Source organism: Nerophis lumbriciformis, linkage group LG32 (assembly GCF_033978685.3).
Source record: "Nerophis lumbriciformis linkage group LG32, RoL_Nlum_v2.1, whole genome shotgun sequence".
NCBI classification, from domain to species: Eukaryota; Metazoa; Chordata; class Actinopteri; order Syngnathiformes; family Syngnathidae; genus Nerophis; species Nerophis lumbriciformis.
In genome coordinates this window covers 8,835,533-8,857,362 of record NC_084579.2, presented here as the reverse complement: position 1 = coordinate 8,857,362, position 21,830 = coordinate 8,835,533, and the positions used below count along the sequence as shown (strand labels likewise).

General features: G+C 40.4%; 2 protein-coding genes across 4 annotated transcripts in view; one reads left to right on the top strand and one right to left on the bottom strand.

The window, feature by feature from the left end:
* Nucleotides 1-992: 992 nt before the first annotated feature.
* Nucleotides 993-12,954, top strand: rnf185 (ring finger protein 185). The gene is made up of 7 exons (XM_061927033.1): nt 993-1,044; nt 1,416-1,619; nt 6,128-6,146; nt 6,222-6,334; nt 6,491-6,545; nt 12,271-12,388; nt 12,453-12,954. Exons 2-7 carry the CDS (start codon nt 1,438-1,440, stop codon nt 12,548-12,550), a joined length of 585 nt encoding a protein of 194 aa, XP_061783017.1. The 5' UTR covers nt 993-1,044; nt 1,416-1,437; the 3' UTR covers nt 12,551-12,954.
* Nucleotides 12,955-14,448: 1,494 nt separating this feature from the next.
* Nucleotides 14,449-21,830, bottom strand: part of LOC133574764 (uncharacterized) — a 115,531-nt gene continuing 108,149 nt past the window's right edge. For all 3 annotated transcript variants that reach the window (XM_061927023.1, XM_061927022.1, XM_061927021.1), the window contains one exon: nt 14,449-15,965. In XM_061927023.1, coding sequence (XP_061783007.1) covers nt 15,349-15,965 — 617 coding nt within the window. In that variant the 3' untranslated portion in view covers nt 14,449-15,348. The remainder of the gene's footprint in view (nt 15,966-21,830) is intronic.

The window sequence follows — 21,830 nt, the reverse complement described above, 5'->3', positions numbered from 1 at the left end:
CAATACACAGAAATACCAAATACCAACTATGGACTATGGACTGGACTCTCACAATATTATGTCAGACCCACTCGACATCCATTGCATTTGGTCTCCCCGAGAGGGGGGGGGGGGGGGGGGGGGGTTTACCCACATATGCGGTCCTCTCCAAGGTTTCTCATAGTCATTCACATCGACGTCCCACTGGGGTGAGTTTTTCCTTGCCCTTATGTGGGCTTTGTACCGAGGATGTCGTTGTGGCTTGTGCAGCCCTTTGAGACACTTGTGATTTAGGGCTATATAAATAAACATTGATTGATTGATTGATTGATAACAATGCAATCCAATTCCAAAACCAAACCCGACCCAGCAACACTCAGAACTGCAATAAACAGAGCAATTGAGAGGAGACACAGAACAAACCAAAAGTAGTGAAACAAAAATGATTATATCAACAACAGTATCAATATTAGTAACAATTTCAACATAGCAGTGATTAAAAATCCCTCATTGACATTATCATTAGACATTTATAAAAAATAAATAAAAAAAGAACAATAGTGTCACGGTGGCTTACACTTGCATCGCATCTCATAAGCTTGACAACACACTGTGTCCAATATTTTCACAAAGATAAAATAAGTCATATTTTTGGTTCATTTAATAGTTAAAACAAATTTACATTATTATTGCAATCAGTTGATAAAACATTGTCCTTTACAATTATAAAAGCTTTTTACAAAAATCTACTACTCTGCTTGCATGTCAGCAGACTGGGTCCTGCTGAAATCCTATGTATTGAATGAATAGAGAATCGTTTTGAATCGGGGGGAAAAAAATCGTTTTTGAATCGGGAATCGTGTTGAATTGAAAAAAAAAATCGATTTTGAATCGAATCGTGACCCCAAGAATCGATATTGAATCGAATCGTGGGACATCCAAAGATTCACAGCCCTACTTATTACTGTATTTACATGTTTAAAGAGTCATCCTACCACTAGGTGGCGGTGTGCCGGTCAGTGTTGTTTGCCATCCTGCAGTTCCAAAGGTGAGACGAAGAAGAAGGTAAAAGAAAGCCAACTCTACACAGAGTGACAATATACCCGCTCCGCCGCCTTCGATACTTCCTTTACTAGTCACAACAAACTCCGACATTCCGTTAAGAACGCATACGAGCTGAGAACAATCTTAAACACCTGTTATCGTTCTTTATAGTCTTTCAACATTACTATAACATTAGCTGTTTCGGCTCGGTCACATTGCTAGTGTTAGCTTCACAACCGGAAGCTAACGCCAGCTGTTCAACATTGATTTTAGCTTCCTTTCTCAAAGCGAACTCGTGACAAACTTTTAGTTTTTAGGGTTTACATAAACTCTAACCTCGACAATGTGTGCGTTTTGAAGTCGTCTCCTGTATCTACCTGTTGTTTTTTTAGTCGACTGGAGCTATATTTTTAAATGGCCACCGCGGCCCCCCCTCCTCCGGCGGCTGCCTCCACCGGAGCCGCCGAGAGCGCCGGTCCGGGATCCAGCAGCGCTGCGGCAGCGGACGGAGGCAACCAGGACAGCACTTTTGAGTGCAACATTTGTCTGGACACCGCCAAGGATGCTGTGATCAGCCTGTGTGGACACCTCTTCTGGTACGAAATGTTTTTAATGGTGCTCCTTTCTCAGTTTTCCACTAAAATACACTGTTTTGAAACAATCAATCAACCAATCAATGTTTACTTATATAGCCCCAAATCACGAGTGTCTCAAACGGCTGCACAAGCCACAACGACATCCTCGGCTGATTGATTGAGACTTTTATTCGTAGATTGCACAGTGAAGTACATATTCCGTACATTTGACCACCAAATGGTAACATCCGAACACGTTTTTCAACTTGTTTACAAGTCGGGGTCCACTTAAATTGATTCATGATACAGATATATACTATCCAGTGACGTGCGGTGAGGTTGATGGCTGGTGAGGCACTGACTTCATCACAGTCAGATTTAAAAACATATGAACCCCAAAGAGTATCTTATTCACCATTTGATTGGCAGCAGTTAATGGATTATGTTTAAAAGCTCATACCAGCATTTTCCCTGCTTGGCACTCAGCATCAAGGCTTGGAATTGGGGGTTGAATCACCAAAAATTATTCCCGAACGCGGCGCCGCTGCTGCCCACTGCTCCCCTCAACCTCCCAGGGGGTGATTAAGGGATGGGTCAAATGCAGAGGACAAATTTCATTACACCTAGTGTGTGTGTGACAATCATTGGTACTTTAACTTAACTTTAACTTTACACATACAAACTGTAGCACACAAAAAAGCACATTTAATTAAAAAAACGTTATTATGGTCTTACCTTTACTTATAAATAAAGTCCCTTCGCCGCTGTTGTGCTGGATTAATGAACCCCCTGACGGGTGTGTTATATCAACTAAAGCCCTCACTTAAACTTTCCACGTGCAAGATTGAATCTATTTAAAAAAGTGTAACGGAGGGTTTATAAATGTCGCCTATACTGTATGAAACTACAAAATAACAAACACGGAGGCTCCAGTTTACACAAGGACCACTTTATTTACCTTCTTTCAAAAACCTCCGCTCCACTACAACATGTCATCACTTCCGCTCTTGGCACCTTCAAAATAAGAGCTCAAGGCATGTACTGTATAACAGCGCATAACAGGAACTTAACATCACAAATAGGAAAGCCCATAAAAATAGGTTACAAAAGTTATTTAATAAGAAGCCAAAAAGTGCAAAAACAATAATGTTCATGTTGGAGGAGTTGTGAATTAGGTACACCTGCAGTCTGCAGGTGTACCTAATGTTGTGGCCCTGCAGTCATTCACAACTCCTCCAACACGAACATTATTGTTTTTGCACTTTTTGGCTTCTTATGAAATAACTTTTTTAAATAGATTCAATCTTGCATGTGGAAAGTTTAAGTGTGGGCTTTAGTTGATACAACAATTCTACGGCGGGGGTGCAGGAGGCGGGGCTACTGGAGCCTCAGCCAGTGCGTCTTTTGCAGCCGTTTTATGATCGCTCAGCACAAGAAATACGTTACACACATACAGTTGTTGACAAAATACACTGTACATTATATACCTCAGCTAACTAAACTATGGAAATGTATAATATAGTTCATATAGCAATACAGTCTCACTGCACAGCAGGCCAGCAGTTAGCCGAGTGCGTCCATGTTGAGGCACTGAGTGACGTGCCTCAACTGGCTGCTGTTCACCGCACCGTCTCTTCTCAGTATTTGAACGGCAAATGTGAAAATTCTGCGATTTTGAATAAAAATAATCTAAAACTGGTGAAGTTAAATGGAAAATAACTTTATAGTATAATCACTGCATACATATAACAATTTAAATTTTTTTTTTCTTTTTACATTTTTTTTCTTTCCATGATGGCAGGTGAGGCCCCGCCTCACCTGCCTTTAGTGACTGCACGTCACTGATACTATCAGATATATACTATCATCATAATACAGTCATCAAACAAGATAATCATCAGATTATATACATTGAATTATTTACATTATTTACAATCCAGGGTGTGGAGGCGGGGGGAGGGCGGGGGTTAGGTTTAGTTGTTATCAGCACTTCAGTCATCAACAATTGAGAACAGAGAAATGGACATTGAAACAGTGTAGGTCTACTTGGTAGGATATGTACAGCAAGTAGTGGACATAGAGAGAGAGATCAGAAAGCATAAGAAAAAGTATCTACATTTGATTATTTACACTTGATTATTAACAATCCGGGGAGGGTGTTAGTTTAGGGTTGAAGTTGCCTGGAGGTGTTCTTTTATTGCGGTTTTGAAGGAGGATAGAGATTCCCTTTCTTTTACACCTGTTGGGAGTGCATTCCATATTGATGTGGCATAGAAAGAGAATGAGTTAAGACCTTTGTTAGATCGGAATCTGGGTTTAACGTGGTTAGTGGAGCTCCCCCTGGTGTTGTGGTTATGGCGGTCATTTACGTTAAGGAAGTAGTTTGACATGTACTTCGGTATCAGGGAGGTGTAGCGGATTTTATAGACTAGGCTCAGTGGAAGTTGTTTTACTCTGTCCTCCACCCTGAGCCAGCCCACTTTGGAGAAGTGGGTAGGAGTGAGGTGGGATCTGGGGTGGAGGTCTAGAAGTAATCTGACTAGCTTGTTCTGGGATGTTTGGAGTCTAGATTTGAGGGTTTTGGAGGTGCATGCGTAATCAAAAAAGGGTTGAACGAGAGTTCCCGCTAGAATCTTCATGGTGCTTTTGTTGACCAGAGAGGAGATTCTGTAGAGAAATCTCGTTCGTTGGTTGACCTTTTTGATTACCTTGGTAGCCATTTTATCACAGTAGAGATTAGCCTCCAGAATGGAACCTAGGTAGGTGACCTCATCTTTCCTGGTGATAACAATGTCACCCACTTTTATAATGAAGTCATTGACTTTCTTAAGGTTGATGTGGGACCCAAACAGGATGGATTCCGTTTTACCCAAGTGTATGGATAGCTTAAACCCCGACTTAAACAAGTTGAAAAACTTATTCGGGGGTTACAATTTAGTGGTCAATTGTACGGAATATGTACTGTACTGTGCAATCTACTAATAAAAGTTTCAATCAAAATCAATCAATCAATCAATCCCACATCAGGGCAAGAAAAAACTCAACTGATTTTCAAGGCAAAAACTGATTTTCAAGGCAAAAACTGATTTTCAAGGTAAAAGTTGATTTTCAAGGCAAAAACTGATTTTCAAGGCAAAAACTGATTTTCAAGGTAAAAGTTGATTTTCCCGGTGCAATGGACGTCGAGTGGATCTAGCATAATATTTTGAGAGTCAAGTCCATAGTGGATCTAACATAATATCAATCAATCAATCAATCAATGTTTATTTATATAGCCCTAAATCACAATAGCGAGAGTCCAGTCCATAGTGGATCTAACATAATAGTGAGAGTCCAGTCCATAGTGGATCTAACATAATAGTGAGAGTCCAGTCCATAGTGGATCTTACATAATAGTGAGAGTCCAGTCCATAGTGGATCTAACATAATAGTGAGAGTCCAGCCCATAGTGGATCTAACATAATAGTGAGATTCCAGTCCATAGTGGATCTAACATAATAGTGTGAGAGTTCAGTCCATAGTGGATCTAGCATAATAGTGAGAGTCCAGTCCATAGTGGATCTAACATAATAGTGTGAAAGTCCAGTCCATAGTGGATCTAACATAATAGTGTGAGAGTCCAGTCCATAGTGGATCTAACATAATAGTGAGATTCCAGTCCATAGTGGATCTTACATAATAGTAAGAGTCCAGTCCATAGTGGGTCCAGCAGGAGACCATCCCGAGCGGAGACAGGTCAGCAGCGCAGAGATGTCCCCAACCGATGCACAGATGAGTGGTCCACCCTGTGTCCCGACTCTGGACAGCCAGCTTCATCCGTGGCCACCGAACCTCCACGAAGGAGAGGGGGGCAGAGCAGAAAATAAACGGCAGATCAACTGGTCTAAAAAGGGGGTCTATTTAAAGGCTAGAGTATACAAATGAGTTTTAAGATGGGGCTACTGCTTCTACTGAGGTAGCATCTCTAACTGTTACCGAGAGGGCATTCCTGAGTACTGGAGCCCGAATAGAAAATGCTCTATAGCCCGCAGACTTTTTTCGGGCTCTGGGAATCACTAATAAGCGAGAGTTCTTTGAACGCAGATTTCTTGCCGGGACATATGGTACAATACAATCAGCAAGATAGGATGGAGCTAGACCGTGTAGTATTTTATTTTCACAAAGTGCATTATTTTTTTTTTTTTTTAAACATGCCTCAAAACAACAGCTACAAAAACAATGAAGGCACACAGTGGACGTGACGACAGGTTGAAGAGGACGCTAAAGGCGTTGCCTTTAAGGCACGCCCCCAATAATGTTGTCCGGGTGGAAATCGGGAGAAATTCGGGATAATGATTTCCTTTGTAGATTTGCGGGAGGGGCGCTGAAATTCGGGAGTCTCACGGGCAAATCGGGAGGTTGAAACCGATACCGATAATTTCCGATATTACATTTTAAAGCATTTATCGGCCGATATTATTGGACATCTAGAAAGAACCTATATTGTTGAACGTCTCACTAATCACATGTCTTTTCATTACCCTCATCAGCTGGCCTTGTTTGCACCAGGTAAGATCATTATATTAATAAATGAGTAACATTGTCTCCAATACATCCTTATCTGTGTCTCTTGTGTTTTTCAAGTGGTTAGAGACGCGACCCAGCAGGCAAGTGTGCCCAGTGTGCAAAGCCGGTATCAGCAAGGACAAGGTCATCCCCTTATATGGGCGAGGAAGTACTGGTCAGCAGGACCCCAGGTGGGAAAAACTTTGCCGTACAAAACAGTCGAGTGTTTGAAGATTATGCAATCAGTTTTGTCTTGAACTGAAGTACTGTGATTTTATTTATTTTTTTGGAAAAGCTGTGCAACTCCAGCAAAATCTAAAGTTTACCCCATTTTTTTTCAAATATAGAGAAAAAACACCCCCACGACCACAAGGGCAAAGGCCTGAGCCAGAAAACCGCGGCGTAAGTACCGGTCCTCAAACGCACCATTAGTAACATGATGAAAGCATTGATTGATGCAGGTGACACTGCAGCAACCCTCGTTTCATTCATTTATTGGAAAGGCTCCCTTGACAAGTGGCTGCATCACAAGACACGTACCTGTGTTTGTCCTTCTAATTCACTCACACATTTCAACCTAAGGACTAGAGGCATACTTGCCAACCTTGAGACCTCCGATTTCGGGAGGTGGTAGGTGGGGGCGTGGTCGGGGCGGGGCGGGGCGTGGTTGGGGGCGTGGTTAAGAGGGGAGGAGTATATTGACAGCTAGAATTCACCAAGTCAAGTATTTCATACATATATATATATATATATATATATATATATATATATATATATCCTGAAAATATGCAAACAAAACTGTGTTTAGATAATTGATACTTCAAACTTGCATAAATAAATATTAACGAATATAACATAACTTGGCTTCTGAGAGTTTCAAAATGTAATGAATAAAATGCTAAAGTTGTTGATAAACAAGCAATTATTTTAATAATTAAATATGGTCATTTTAAATGAATTATTATGATAATTTAAAATCAATTATTTCAAATATGTTTTTTAATGTATAATTCTATGGCTGGATGTAATAAGGAGTCAGGAAAAAATACAAATAAAAATACAATTAATTTTGATGTTTTTAGCAAAATATAGTAAACATGTATTTAGTTTTTTGTTTTTTAAAATTAATGAATATATTTATTTTTAGGTAAGATAAACATAACACAATTTATCTCTAGTCTGGATGATTTAGTTCTTGTCACCCTGTTGTCCTCCCATCATGAAAAAAGGCTGTCCTCACTCAGGTCCGCATGGAGCTGGAGGGGGCGTGGCTTATAGCTCCGGCTTAAAATCGGGAGATTTTCGGGAGAATATTTGTCCCGGGAGGTTTTCGGGAGAGGCGCTGAATTTCGGGAGTCTCCCGCAAAATTCGGGAGGGTTGGCAAGTATGACCAGAGGATGGGAATTGATAGGATTTTTACGATTCCACTTTCAATTCTGCCTAACGGTTTGGCTCTTTATCGACTCTTGGATAAAAGGATAACAAACAATTTGTTTATTTTGTTTTGAAAATAACTAATGTGAAAGGTTGTCTATCTGTTGACCCTGCAATGAGGAGGTAGAAGATGGATGTATATATAACAAAACAATTATTGTACTGTAGTAATAGAAAATACAGCATAAATTATTCTGTGACAAATGAATTACACAAAAATGTTCTTTAACATTTTTCAAATAGAAATAAAGTATTCTTTCTCCAAAAAAAAGTATATATAGTACTGTATATATGCTAAGTAAAACTATTTCAGCCAATGACAAATACAAACAATTAAAACTGTACACTGCAATGTTTCAACTATCAACTCTAACAAGTCACCATTGTTTTTGTAGAAAATTAAGCATATCTGCTTTTTTGGGACTTTTTATTTCTGACTAATTACAGCGACTCCAGTTGTGGAGAACACCTCTTTGGACGCTGTCTCGTCTTGTAATGCATAAGAAACATTAATTTTACGTTTACAGTAGAGATGTCCGATAATATCGGACTGCCGATATTATCGGCCGATAAATGCTTTAAAATGTAATATCGGAAATTATCGGTACCGGTTTCAAAAAGTTAAATTTATGACTTTTTAAAACGCCGCTGTACGGAGTGGTACACGGACGTAGGGAGATGTACAGAGTAGTTGCGTCTCCCACTCATACTTGCCAACCCTCCCGATTTTCCCGGGAGACTCACAGATTTCAGTGCCCCTCCCGAAAATCTCCTGGGGCAACCATTCTTCCAAATTTCTCCCAATTTCCACCCAGACAACAACGTTGGGGGGCGTGCCTTAAAGGCACTGCCTGTGTGTGCCGGCCCAATCACATAATATCTATGGCTTTTCACACACACATACACAAGTGAATGCAAGGCATACTTGGGTCAACAGCCATACAAGTCACACTGAGGGTGGCCGTATAAACAACTTTAACACTGTTACAAATATGCGCCACACTGTGAACCCACACCAAACATGAATGACAAACCCATTTCGGGAGAACATCCGCACCGTAACACAACAGAACAAATACCCAGAACCCCTTGCAGCACTAACTCTTCCGGGATGCTACAATATACACCCCCGCTACCCCCTATGCCCCCCACCTGAAACCCGCCCCAACCCCAACCACCTCAACCTCCTCATGCTCTCAGGGAGAGCATGTCCCAAATTCCAAGCTGCTGTTTTGAGGCATGTTAAAAAAAATAATGCACTTTGTGACTTCAATAATAAATATGGCAGTGCCATGTTGGCATTTTTTTCCATAACTTGAGTTGATTTATTTTGGAAAACCTTGTTACATTGTTTAATGCATCCAGCGGGGCATCACAACAAAATTAGGCATAATAATGTGTTAATTCCACAACTATATATATCGGTATCGATTGATATCGGAATCGGTAATTAAGAGTTGGACAATATCGGAATATCGGCAAAAAAGACATTATCGGACATCTCTAGTTTACAGTTAATCTTAGCATGTTTTAACACGATAGGCAGTGTTAGTTTGTTACTTACCACAGCAGACTTCATACTAGTGGTGATTCACTTGTGTCAGAGGGGATGGAAAAAGCCTCATTAGTTCCACGTTATCGCATGCTGTGTCTGCTAATGTTTCTGCTAGTATATTCCCAGTACGATGCAATATTTACTTTGCAAGTTGCCTTGTCGTCTTCCTTGTTGTGAATAATTCTGACATTTGTGCTGCTTTTCGGCGCCGTACGTGGCGACGCCCACAGGCATTATTAAGGGAATCATTAACAAATAAATTCCCAGGGATAGAAACCCTGACAGCCGGTTCTCAACAAGTATTGGTTTTCACTCCCGGTCCCTACCCATTACAAAATATTTTGTCCGATTTGAATCGACTCAATTATTACTTGTAATGCACAGCGCCAATATTAATTATACTTTTGGCATTTTTATCACCCTTTTAAAGCCAATTTAAGCGTAACCACTGTTTTTTAATTGGAATAATCTATAAAATGCATTTCATTCAGTATTTGCAAATTGCTCATTTATTTATATCATTATAATTATTAGGCCCTGAGATGGGTCAATGATTCAACATTAATATTCATGCATTAGTTTTTCAAAAGTGTCAGATTTGTAACAAAAAACCCTCACAATATCCCATACTTGCCAACCCTCCCGAATTTTCCGGGAGACTCCCGAAATTCAGCGCCTCTCCCGAAAACCTCCCGGGACAAATATTCTCCCGAAAATCTCCCGATTTTCAGCCGGAGCTGGAAGCCACGCCCCCTCCAGCTCCATGCGGACCTGAGTGAGGACAGCCTTTTTTCATGACGGGGGGACAACAGGGTGACAAGAACTAAATCATCCAGACTAGAGATAAATTGTAGTATTATGTTTATTTTACCTAAAAATAAATATATTTATTAATTAAAAAAAAAAAAAAACGAATTTTTTTTTAAATTATATTTTGCTAAAAACATCAAAATTAATTGTATTTTTATTTGTATTTTTTCGTGACTCCTTATTACATCCATCCATAGAATTATACATTAAAATAAACATATTTGAAATAATTGATTTTAAATTATCATAATAATTCATTTAAAATGACCATATTTAATTATTAAAATAATTGCTTGTTTATCAACAACTTTAGCATTTTATTCATTACATTTTGAAGCTCTCAGAAGCCAAGTTATGTTATATTCCTTAATATTTATTTATGCAAGTTTGAGGTATCAATTATCTAAACACAGTTTGTTTGCATATTTTCAGGATATATATATATATATATCTATATATATATATATATATATATATATATATATGTATGAAATACTTGACTTGGTGAATTCTAGCTGTCAATATACTCCTCCCCTCTTAACCACGCCCCACCCCGCCCCCGACCACGCCCCCACCCACACCTCCCGAAATCAGAGGTCTCAAGGTTGGCAAGTATGCAATATCCTCAAGGCAAAAAATGTCCCCTTCCCAAAAGCTCCTGTAAATGATCTCTCTATTTAGCTTTCTATCTAGCGCTCTCCCTCATACACACACACATATGTGTGTATACTAGGGGTGTAACGGTACGTGTATTTGTATTGAACCGTTTCAGTACGGGGGTTTAGGTTCGGTTCGGAGGTGTACCGAACGAGTTTCCACACGGACATATTAAGTAGCGTAACGCACGTTGTGTAAACAATGCACACCGAGGCACAACACATTGCATGCTAGCACTAGCAACGACTGGGCTATGATAGACTGACCATACGTCCTCCTTTCACCGGACATGTCTTCTTTTGCAGAGCTGTCAGGGCGGAGTTTCTTAAATGCCTCAAATGTCCGGCATTTTGAGTTAGGGTTGCGTGTATTTTCAATGTACGTTCAGGGTTAAGAAAGGGTTCAAAACAAAACAAATTGTGCGCGCAGCAGCATTGGTGAGGGAGGGGCAGAGACAGAGAGAGAGAGTTATGATAAACACGCATGCGTCGCCAGGCTCTGCTTTTTATCCATAGATTTATCACATTTAATTTTTTATTATTTATAGCAGGAGTGTCAAAAGTGTGCCCCGGAGGCCATTTGGGGCCCACAGCTAATGTTTTAAAGGCCCACGGCACATTCTAAAAATACTATTAAAATAAACAAAGACATAACAAAAGTGAAATAAAGAAGCTTAAAGGTTAAATGTAATTTTGAAAAAGTTGCAATGTTGACTAATAAAACAAAGCTGTTTTTTTTTTTTTTTCCAAATTGTCATTGCTCAAAACATAATATTGAATCAAAATCAATCAATCAATCAATCAAGCAATGTTTATTTATATAGCCCTAAATCACAAGTGTCTCAAGCCACAACGACATCCTCGGTACAGAGCCCACATAAGGGCAAGGAAAAACTCACCCCAGTGGGACGTCGATGTGAATGACTATGAGAAACCTTGGAGAGGACCGCATATGTGGGTAACCCCCCCCTATAGGGGAGACCGAATGCAATGGATGTCGAGTGGGTCTGACATAATATTGTGAGAGTCCAAAATCAATGTTATTATGAATTATTGACCTATCCAAGGTTCCCATTACTTCACATCAAATATTCCACTAAGAAAAATATTTTTGGTGGAAGATTTTGCAAATTTGGTAAATAAATAACCAAAAAATGTATATCCTGTTGTTTTCTTACTGTACCGAAAATGAACCGAACCGTGACCTCTAAACCGAGGTACGTACCGAACTGAAATTTTTGTGTACCGTTACACCCCTAATATATACATACACACACACACACACACACACACACACACACACACACACACATATATATATTTTTTATTCTGTCTCTCTCTATATATAATAAACTCCATCTACTTCTCTAAATCTCTCTACCTGGCTCTCCGTCTAGTGTTTTCTCAGTAGCAAGGTATGTTTTTGATTATGAAAAAGAAAAATAGCGTCATCGGATGGACCTAATTAAAACAAGTAATCCAAATTGAAACATCGATCCATTTTCTACCGTTTGTACTTTTCGGGGTCACGAGGGCTGCTGGAGCCTATCCCAGCTGCATCCATTCATTGTCTAAATGTGGGATCTAACATGGCCTTTTCTTTGAGACAGACATGTTGCATTTTTTGTGTGTGTAACATTGAAAATGACAACGTTGTGATATTTTCCACAGGGATTTCAGGGATTCGGTTTTGGAGACGGAGGGTTTCAGATGTCCTTTGGAATTGGTGCTTTTCCCTTTGGTATTTTTGCCACAGTCTTTAACATAAACGACGGCAGACCACCTCCAGGTGATAATCTTATCGCTTTTCTGCTCAACGAGCGTTGTATAATCCAGACTTTTCTCCAACGCAGCTGCCCCGGGAACACCACAGCACACGGACGAGCAGTTCTTGTCTCGACTATTCATCTTGGTCGCTGTGGTCACCATGTTTTGGCTCCTCATAGCATGAACACTTGTAAGGACCGCCTCAAATGGAACATTTAGAGACTTTAACAGTTGCTTCACGCCCTAAACAGCTATGCTAATCTCAGCAATCACAATGAACACGCACACAAGTGATAGACTGATACAAGTTGATAACAGTGGTGGAGTGTTGCATTCAGACAGTGCAGTTTCTACTTGGTGTTGAATTGTACCAGAATCTTTAAACCAGAGTACAGATGGGCGAGATGGCCTAAAATCTATATAGCCAAATATTTAGCAGCCTCCTGCAATAATGATATATATCACCAAAGATTATTTGGTGTGTAAATGATTAAGGTTGTGTGATATACCGTATTTTTCGGACTATAAGTCGCTCCGGGGTATAAGTCGCACCGGCCGAAAATGCATAATAAAGAAGGAAAAAACATATTTGTCACACTGGAGTGTAAGTCGCATTTTTTGGGGAAATTTATTTGATAAAAGCCAACACCAAGAATAGACATTTGAAAGGCAATTTAAAATAAATAAAGAATAGTGAACAACAGGCTGAATAAGTGTACGTTATATGAGGCATAAATAACCAACTGGTATGTTAACGTAACATATTATGGTAAGGGACATTCAAATAACTAACATATAGAACATGCTATACGTTTACCAAACAATCTGTCACTCCTAATCGCTAAATCCCATGAAATCTTATACGTCTAGTCCAGGGGTCGGCAACCCGCGGCTCTGGAGCCGCATGCGGCTCTTTGACCACTCTGATGCGGCTCAGCTGCATTCTTGCCAACCCTCCCGATTTTTCCGGGAGACTTCCGGATTTCACTGCCTCTCCCTAGGGCAAACATTCTCCGATTTTCACCCGGACAACAAAATAGAGGGCGTGCCGTGATGGCACTGCATTTTGCGTCCTCTACAACCTGTCGTCGCGTCCGCTTTTTCACCTAAGAAACAACGTGCCGGCCCAGTCACATTTTGTATGTGGCGTCTGCTCACACACTAAGTGACAGCAAGGCATACTTGTTCAACAGCCATACAGATCACACTGACGGTGGCCGTATAAACAACTATAACACTCTTACTAATATGCGCCACACTGTGAACCCACACCAAACAAGAATGACAAACACATTTCGGGAGAACATCCACACCGTAACACAACATAAACACAACAGAACAAATACCCAGAATCCCATGCATCCCTAACTCTTCCGGGCTACATTACACACCCTGCTACCACCAAACCCCGCCCACCTCAATCTACGCACGGGGGGTGGGGGGGTGTTGTTGATGTGTGGGGGGGCAGGGTTGGGGTGGCGGGCTTTGGTGGTAGCGGGGGTGTATAAAGTAGCCCGGAAGAGTTAGGGATGCATGGGATTCTGGGTATTTGTTCTGTTGTGTTACGGTGCGGATGTTCTCCCGAAATGTGTTTGTCATTCTTGTTTGGTGTGGGTTCACAGTGTGGCGCATATTAGTAAGAGTGTTAAAGTTGTTTATATTGCCACCCTCAGTGTGATCTGTATGGCTGTCAACCAAGTATGCGTTGCATTCACTTATGTGTGTCTGCAGAAGCCTCATGTAACTGGGCTGGCAAGCTGTTTGTTCAAGCTGTAGAGGGCGCTAAAGGTAGTGACATCACGGCACACCCTTATTATTGTTGTTTGGGTGAAAATCAGCATACATTCAAGAGAATAGTTTCCCTGAAATTCGGGAGTCTACCGGAAAAATCGGGAGGGTTGGCAAGTGTGACGCTGTCAAGTGCCCTTCATATAAAACTCGCGGGCCGCACTAACATTACATTTCCATATTAAGGTGCGGGCCGCGTGTCTGAGACCCCTGGTTTATACATAGCACAAAGCAAAAAAAAACTTTGTATGTAGTGTTATTTCATTTTAAATTTCAAAAGAGTTTTGTGGCTCCCATTGTTTTCTTTAATTTGTGGAAACGGGTCAAAATGGCTCTTTGAGTGGTAAAGGTTGCCGACCCCTGGTCTAGTCTCTTACGTGAATGAGATAAATAATATTTGATGTTTTACGGTAATGTGTTAATCATTTCACACATAAGTCGCTCCTGAGTATAAGTCACACCCCCGGCCAAACTATGGAAAAAAAACTGCGACTTATAGTCCGAAAAATACGGCAGGCCCATTTTGAAATGGTTCAATTATCATTTTAGTCTTTTAGATGAGCCATAAGCCACGTATCTGTTATCAGTAAAGAAAGAAGCCTTTGATTTATAATCATTAAAGATGCATGCATTGAGTTTTTTAATGACATTTAAACAAGGATCAGTTGCCCATAATGACATTTTCATTTATAAAAGCTGATAAAGTTGCATTGCATCCTATTTGAGCTATGACGCTTAAACTCAAATTAATATTTTTTTTATAAATATAATCCCTTTTAATTTTAGTCATTTAAAAATATTAACTCTTGTCAGTTTTGTTTTCCAACAATGCTTTAATCTGCCATATTTGACGGTTTGTTTCAAAGTCCAATGTGTTTCTAAAGAATGTTCTTTATTGTGCAAACGATGCGCCCGGGCTTAAAGCACGACTATGTATGTGCTTTAAAAATTAACCAGAGTATAAGGCAAATATTGCAAATGCAATATGTCGGACAAGTGCAGAGTTACAATGTGTGAGTAGACAAAGTGCACAAAAGTTGCAGCTCATTAGCAATAAAGCTACAAAGCCCAGTAGGGATTATTAAAAATAAGGTGTTAAAATTCCAACATCAGGACTTGCAGCTGAGATAGGCTCCAGCACCCCAAAAGGGATAAGCGGCAGAAAATGGATGGGATGGACGATTCCAAAGAGCCTCAGCCGAGATGCTTCTTCTCTCGCCGCTCCACCTGTTCCATGTTGAACTCCGCCTCGTACATGATCTGCTGGATCTTCATCTTGGTCTCGCATCTCCTCTGAGGAGCCAGTCTCTTGAGGGCAGGGACGAAGCTCAACAGGAACAGTTCGTCCTCGTCCTGAGGCCTGCTGGGAAGCGACAGGCCGCTTTCTTTCGCCGCCCATTTTGGCGGCGACGCCACGCTTAAGGGAAGGTTCTGTACCGGCTGCCGTTTTCTCCCGCTTTTGCCCGTCTGAGGAGGCATGTTGGCCGTGCGGGTGTCAGGAGAGGGGAGACTCCTGATGAGCACCGCCAGAGACTTGGTGTCAGCTTGACCCCCGGCGCTTTTAGCGACGGGTGGCGTCCTGGCCTTCTCTGAGGGCGTCGTTTCACCTTCATGCTCGCCATTGTCGTCGTCATCGCACACATCCGCCACTCCACTGTTGGATCCGGTAAACGGAGCGATGAAGTTCATGCGTTGTCTGTACCTCCATTTGCTTTGGCTCGGCTCCCCTTGCTTCTTGTTGCGGATCTCCAGGCGGACTTCTTTTAAGTAGCGGTCTCTCAAGTTCTTCCATTTCCTCTTACACTCGTCCACTAGAGAGAGAACATTTGCAAGAAAAATGACCAAGAAGTAGGATCGCACGTACTTGAGGCAAAATGGTAGTACCGTATTTTCCGCACTATTAGCCGCACCTAAAAACCACAAATTTACTCAAAAGCTGACAGTGCGGCTTATAACCCGGTGCGCTTTATATATGGATTAATATTAAGATTCATTTTCACAAAATTTAGGTCTCGCAACTACGGTAAACAGCCGCCATCTTTTTTACCCATAGAAGAGGAAGTGCTTCTTCTTCTACGGTAAGCAACCGCCAAGGTAAGCACCCGCCCCCATAGAAGAAGCGCGCGGGTATTACGTTTCATTTCCTTTGTGTGTTTACATCTGTAAAGACCACAAAATGGCTCCTACTAAGCGACACACTGTGGTTCTAGCTTGCCATGCTAATGGCCAGAAACTTCCACCCATGGTGATATTCAAAAGGAAGACCTTGCCAAAAGAGAACTTTCCAGCCGGCGTCATCATAAAAGCTAACTCGAAGGGATGGATGGATGAAGAAAAGATGAGCGAGTGGTTAAGGGAAGTTTACGCGAAGAGGCCGGGTGGCTTTTTTCACGCAGCTCCGTCCATGTTGATATACGACTCCATGCGCGCCCACATCACAGATGGTGTCAAAAAACAAGTGAAGCACACAAATACAACACTCGCCGTCATTCCGGGTGGATTAACCAAAGAACTCCAACCGCTCGATATTGGTGTCAACAAGGCATTTAAAGCATGACTGCGAACGGCGTGGGAACAATGGATGACCGAAGGCGAACACACCTTCACTAAGACAGGGAGACAGCGCCGGACGACATACGCCAACATCTGCCAGTGGATCGTAAATGCCTGGGCGGATATTTCGGTCTCAACTGTGGTCCGAGCTTTCCGGAAGGCAGGATTCACGGAACTGCTGGAAAAACAACAGCGACACTGATTCTGATGACTTCGACGAGACGGAGCCGGCCATTTTGGATCCCGTATTCGCCCAACTTTTTAATTCGGACACCGTAGGAGAAGAATTCGAGGGATTTATGAATGAAGAATAACTTCAGAAAGTGAGTGTTATGTTTATTTTGTGTGTTGTGACATTAACGTTCGAGCAACATTAAGTTATTGCTATTGCTCTGCACTATTTTGAATTTTACTATGTTTGTGATTGCACATTTGCACATTACCGTACATTTTGGGAGTGAACAGAGTTGTTAGAACGCTGGTTTTTAATATATTATTAAAGTTGAACTGACCTATCTGACTGTTTTTTTGACATTCCCTGTAGCGCAGTTAGATGCGGCTTATAACACGGGGCGGCTTATAGGTGGACAAAGTTTTGAAATATGCCGTTCATTGAAGGCGCGGCTTATAACCCAGGGCGCCTTATGGTGCGGAAAATACGGTACAGTACTGGGCTGCAACAAGTCGTTTCCAACTCCTTTATCCCTGCTGATTGCTTCCAGACATCACCAAAATAAATTAGATTATAGGAATCAATAGAAATCAAATATACAGTACAGGCCAAAAGTTATTCTCCTCATTCAATGCGTTTTCTTTATTTTCATGACTAGATTGTCACTGAAGGCATCAAAACTATGAATAAACACATGTGGAGTTATGTACTTAACAAAAAAAAGGTGAAATAACTGAAAACATGTTTTATATTCTAGTTCAGTGGTTCTTAACCTGGGTTCGATCAAACCCTAGGGGTTCGGCGAGTCGGCCTCAGGGGTTCGGCGGAGGTCAAAACACACCCGACTCATCGTGTAAATACAAACTTCTCCCTATCGGCGTATTACGGATACGGCAACAGCAGACTGGTTTGCAGGTGTGTCATTTGTTGTGAGTTTATGCACTGTGTTGGTTTTGTTGTTTGAACAAGGTGATGTTCATGCACGGTTCATTTTATGCACCAGTAAAAAAACATGGTAACACTTTAGTATGGGGAACATATTCACCATTAATTAGTTGCTTATTAACATGCAAATTAGTAACATATTGGCTCTTAACTAGTCATTATTAAGTACTTATTAATGCCTTATTCGGCATGGCCTCATTATAACCAGAGGTGGGTAAAGTAGCCAGAAATTGTACTCAAGTAAGAGTACTGTTACTTTAGAGATTTATTACTCAAGTAAAAGTAAGGAGTAGTCACCCAAATATTTACTTGAGTAAAAGTAAAAAGTATGTTGTAAAAAAACTACTCAAGTACTGAGTAACTGATGAGTAACATATACACACATATATATATACACACACACACATATATACATATATATATATACACACACACACATATATATATATATATATATATATATATACAGTATATAATTTATATTTATTTTTTTTGCCGTTTTTGTTTACATGTTAATAGTGTTTTAATGAATATACATGCATGTTTAACACATATAGATTCCTTTCTTTCATGAAGACAAGAATATAAGTTGGTGTATTACCTGATTCTGATGACTTGCATTGATTGTAATCAGACAGTAGTGATGACAAACGTCCACGTTTTCAAATGGAGGAGAAAAAAAGTTCCTCCTTTCTGTCTAATACCACATGAAAGTGGTTGGTTTTTGGCATCTTATATGTCCAGCTTCCATATTCGTTTTTATACACTTTACAAGAAATACATTGGCGGCAAACTCCGTAGCTTGCTAGCTTGTTTGCCCTGGCTTTCGGGGACTCTTATTTTGAAAGCGCAGGCGCGATGGAGCGGCACTTTTATTGTGAAGACAGGAACTGTGCAGTCAGTCTTTAGGCTTTTGACGGCGGTTGAAATAAAAAATGGTCTTTTTTCCTTCACACTTTTGATTGATTGATTGGAACTTTTATTAGTAGTTTGCACAGTACAGTACATATTCCGTACAATTGACCACTAAATGGTAACACCCCAATAAGTTTTTCAACTTGTTTAAGTCAGGTCATGTGACCACTGGCTCTGTTTGATTGGTCCAACGTCACCAGTGACTGCATCTGATTGGTGGAACGGAGTGAACGTCACCAGTGACTGCATTTGTTGAAACGCAGGCACTATGAAGGTCTGTTTGACAGACCAAAACAAACAAAGCGTGCATTAACAGATCGATAAAAATTAGTAGCGAGTAGCGAGCTGAATGTAGATAAAAGTAGCGGAGTAAAAGTAGCGTTTCTGCTCTATAAATATACTCAAGTAAAAGTAAAAGTATGTTGCATTAAAACTACTCTTAGAAGTACAATTTATCCCAAAAGTTACTCAAGTAGATGTAACGGAGTAAATGTAGCGCGTTACTACCCACCTCTGATTATAACCCTAACCCTCTAACCCTAACCCTAACCAAATAACTCTAAATTAAGTCTTTATTACTTAGAATATGTTCCCCTAGTGTCCAAATAACTCTAAATTAAGTCTTTGTTACTTAGAATATGTTCCCCATACTATAGTGTTACCAAAAACATATAACTTTGTCTTGAATTTGGAAAAAAAATTTTTTTTATTTTTTACTAAAGGTTTCGGTGAATGCGCATATGAAATATGAAACCTCCAACAAGGTTAAGAACCACTGTTCTAGTTTCTTCAAAATTCCCACCCTTTGCTCTGATTACTGCTTTGCGCACTCTTGGCATTCTCTCGATGAGCTTCAAGCACACCTGTGAAGTGAAAACACCTTTCAGGTGACTACCTCTTGAAGCTCATCGAGAGAATGCCAAGAGTGTGCGAAAAAGTAATCAGAGCAAAGGGTGGCTATTTTGAAGAAACTGGAATATAAAACATGTTTGCATTTATTTCACCTTTTTTGTGTTAAGTACATAACTCCACATGTGTTCATTCATAGTTTTGATGCCTTCAGTGACAATTTACAATGTAAATAGTCATGAAAATAAAGAAAACGCAATGAATGAGAAGGTGTGTCCAAACTTTTGGATATATATTTTTTAATATTTTTTTAATCATTAAAAAATTATAAATGTTCATACCTAACCTGTTTGCGAACTTCTAAAGAGTGCCCTCTCGACATGAAATATCACCCTTTGGTCGCTTTTACACTCTTTAATTTAAAATAGTAACGCTGGCTGGAGCTGAGCCAATCAGTGGCCACGATACTGCACAGCGCCCTCATTGGTTTGGTCCCCTCTAGTGGCTAATACTATAGTATTGATATTTTAAGCCATTTAGCCATTTTTAAGCTTGAAAAATGCTTAATTTAGTACCAAACAATTGTAAATGTGCTGTGGTGAAGCCACAATACCTGAAGCGTGATTGAACAACCACAACTCCCACATGATTATGCACGACAGGGAAAAAGGAGTTCCTTCTGACATAAAACTTTGTGCCGTTGTTTTGAATTTGAGGTCAAAATAAGAGCCAAGTGGAAAGGAAAACTGCCACACAAAAACCATGTCTTAAGTCAATATTTGCTAGTTCCACTATCTCAAACATACTGTTTGTTTTGCTACAATGAAATGTTGATATAGTTTGGTGGTTGTGCACACAGTTAAGACTTCCCTCACACTAGTACAACTCAAGTTTTAAACATAGGCCGAACCATCCATCCATCCATTTTCTACCGCTTGTCCCTTTCGGGGTCGCGAGGGGTGCTGGAGCCTATCTCAGCTGCATTCGGGCGGAAGGCAGGGTACACCCTGGACAAGTCGCCACCTCATCACAGGGCCAACACAGACAGACAACATTCACACACTAGGGACCATTTAGTGTTGCCAATCAACTTATCCCCAGGTGCATGTCTTTGGGGGTGGGAGGAAGCCCGGAGGGAACCCACGCAGTCATGGGGAGAACATGCAAACTCCACATAGAAAGATCCCGAGCCCAGGATTGAACCCAGGACCTTCGCATTGTGAGGCACACGCACTAACCCCTTTTCCACCGTGCTGCCCGCATCGGCCAAACCATACACTGCAAAAAATAAAACTTTGTTTTATTAACTAAAAGCCTTAGTGGCCACATGCGTGGACAGCACCTTTTAGCTCTTATTTCCAAAATTGTGTACACTACTGAATTGGGGTCTTATGGCCACTTATGTGGACACTTATACTGCCATCTGGTGGTTTCAGAACTGTATAACATACAATGGAATTTGGGGGAGAAAAAGTGTATAAAATAAGAATTAGCATGTCACTAAACATGAAGTACACGTTTGTTTCTTATGGACTAAGTACATTGTATCAAAAGATGAGTCTTAGTTTTTATTCTAATTAGGGTCCAATAAGCCCAAATAGCAAAGAGAATTTTTTTTAAAAAGCATGTAAACAAACAGCTTGGGCCTTAAGAGGTTAAGAAGAGCTGTCAAACAACTAAAATGCCTAATCTGGTTAATGAGGGGTTGCTGTGGGTTACATTTTACCGTATTGTTCGTAGTATAAGTCGCACCGGCCGAAAATGCACAATAAAGAAGGAAAAAAACATATATAAGTCGCACTGGAGTATAAATCGCATTTTTGGGGGAAATTTATTTGATAAAAGCCAACACCAGGAATAGACATTTGAAAGGCAATTTAAAATAAATAAAGAATAGTGAACAACAGGCTTAATAAGTGTACGTTATATGAGGCATAAATAAGCAACTGGTATGTTAACGTAACATATTATGGTAAGAGTCATTCAAATAACTATAACATATAGAACATGCTATACGTTTACCAAACAATCTGTCACTCCTAATCGCTAAATCCCATGAAATCTTATACGTCTAGTCTCTTGCGTGAATGAGCTAAATAATATTATTTGATATTTTACGGTAATGTGTTAATAATTTCACACATAAGTCGCACCCCCGGCCAAACTAGGGGGAAAACTGCGACTTATAGTCCGAAAAATACGGTAGTCTAAATGGTCAATTAAAAGAAAAAAAGCTACATTT

Coding starts and splice junctions, on each gene's coding strand:
- rnf185 (XM_061927033.1), top strand. CDS start 1,438: ATGGCCACCGCGGCCCCCCCTCCTCCGGCGGCTGCCTCCACCGGAGCC. Junction 6,335..6,490: donor ACTGGTCAGCAGGACCCCAG/GTGGGAAAAACT, acceptor TTTCAAATATAG/AGAAAAAACACCCCCACGAC. Junction 12,389..12,452: donor CGACGGCAGACCACCTCCAG/GTGATAATCTTA, acceptor TCTCCAACGCAG/CTGCCCCGGGAACACCACAG.